Source organism: Elephantulus edwardii, unplaced genomic scaffold, assembly GCF_000299155.1.
Source record: "Elephantulus edwardii isolate Elephantulus edwardi_28Jun2011 unplaced genomic scaffold, EleEdw1.0 scaffold00032, whole genome shotgun sequence".
Lineage (NCBI taxonomy): Eukaryota > Metazoa > Chordata > Mammalia > Macroscelidea > Macroscelididae > Elephantulus > Elephantulus edwardii.
The window spans coordinates 9,903,025-9,905,080 of NW_006399782.1; the positions used below are offsets into that span (position 1 = coordinate 9,903,025).

A 2,056-nucleotide genomic window follows, 5' to 3' on the forward strand; every position below is an offset into this window, starting at 1 on the left:
TGGGCTCAACTAGTAGGCAGACCCACATGCAGCAACTTCAAACTGTGCCTTTCACCCTCAGTGTCCAGTGAGGTGACCCTCTGAGCCGCACACCTTATTCCTGCCCTGCCTGACCCATGACTTTGAAAGTGCTCTGCAAATAAAAAGGCCCTTTGTAGAAGCACAAGGCTGTGCAGGTGGAGGAATTTCATTGCTCTCTCATCTTTCAAGCGGCCTCAAAGTTACCCATTTACTCCCAAGATTGATTTAGTTTCTAAAACAAAAGCAAAGGAGGTAAGTGATGAACTGGGGCTGAAGCAGTTCTACCAGCCATGGCTATCTGAAATTCTTAGACTCTGTGCAAACACTCAGGTTTTAGAGAACACTGCAAATTCCATTGCACCCAGAGACACACACAAGCAGTTTACAAAGGGGAGTCCTCAATGCCACACTCTTCCCTACTTCAGGAACTCTGAGGGGAATCCCAGAACGGCATGTTTGAATATTTAGAAGGTGTTTCTTCCTCACGGCCTAGGTCTAAAAGTGGAGACCAGGCTCTCTCGAGGCTGCTCCTGAGGCTCGCACATGCTGGTCAAAAGAATGGGGTCAGTTTTGTGCTCTACAACGTTGAAAGGGCAGGTCTTCAGGTGCTCAGACATGGAGGAGACTTCATTAAACTCCCAGCTTTTGATCTTGGAGAAGAGGCTGCTGAACTGCCAGATCTGTTAGGAAAGAAGGAAGCTCAGAAGTGAACATTGGGATAATACCTCCAGGCTGAATTTATTTGAATAGTGTGAGAAATCCTTTTCTGGTTTTCTTCCTATTCTTAGCTTCTAGAGGTTTAGTTGACTGCCTCAGATTCGGTTAGCTTCTGCCCTACCATAGCATAGCATAGCATAGCATAGCATAGCATAGCATAGCATAGCATAGCATAGCATAGCATAGCATACCATACCATACCATACCATACCATACCATACCATACCATACCCAGTTTCCCACCAGCCATATGGTTTGTGTATGAAGGCCCAACTTCAGTTCTAGTGATGAACTGTTGTTGTTGTTAGGTGCTGTCAAGTTGAGTATGACTCATAATGATGCTACGGACAGACATCCAGAAACCTGCCCTATCCTGTGCCATCCTCACCATCTCCAAGACACTAAAGCCCGTTGTTGAAGATACAGTCTCAGTCCCTCTTGTTGGGGTGGATGAGGTTGACTTAATCCAATCAGCATCATCTCAAGTGATTGGGTCCAGTTTAGACACTTAACTCAGGTCGGGACAATCAATGCCAATGAAACTTTGCCCTGAAACTTTTGCTTGAGATAATTAGAAATAGATTCTTTTTCCCTCTGAACTTAACCTGGGAAGCTATAGTTTTAGGAGTTGCTGGCAGCCACAAAGAGAAAAGAGAATGGAGCCACTATTGAGGAGGTAGGGTTGAGAAATGCAGAGAAATCAAGTCCTTGGAGGACATTTTGGAACTATGGACAAATCCTTATCTAAAACTATTATTTATTTATTGCACAGTAAGAGGGAACTGTATTGACAACCTAAAAATGACACATCTCTGCTGCTTCGAAACCACTAGCTGTGGAAGAAAGATGAGCAATCTCCTTCTGTGCAATTTACAGCCTCTGAAAACCTACGGGAGGGTCAGCTAGGAGTTAGTTGTTTGTGACTCACAGCAATGAGATTATTTTTTTGTGTGTGGTTTTCTTTAAAGTTTAGGCCAATTAATTCCTTTACTGCTTATTATAGCTATTTTTAACATATTGCTCGCAATGGAAAGTATACTTACTACTAACAGTCTTAGTAGAACAGGAAGCCCATACGAAAATTCTAGGAGTTGATACTCCATTGGATTTCCTCTCGCCCTTCTATCTGGGCTGCAGTGGTGACAAGTCATTGGTTTTAAAAGCTACCCATGATGTTAGCCATAACACGATACCCTTTCATTTTAACAACTTCACCCTCAGTTTCTTGTCCCTGCTCCTGTATAGGATATCTATCTATCTATCTATCTATCTATCTATCTATCTATCTATCTATCTATCTATCTATCTATCATCTATC

General features: G+C 42.9%; 1 protein-coding gene across 1 annotated transcript in view; it reads right to left on the minus strand.

Annotated features, from left to right (window-relative positions):
* Positions 1-485: 485 nt before the first annotated feature.
* Positions 486-2,056, minus strand: part of FBXO40 (F-box protein 40) — a 6,137-nt gene continuing 4,566 nt past the window's right edge. Inside the window, 1 exon segment of the mRNA XM_006884313.1 lies at positions 486-701. Coding sequence (XP_006884375.1) covers positions 486-701 — 216 coding nt within the window.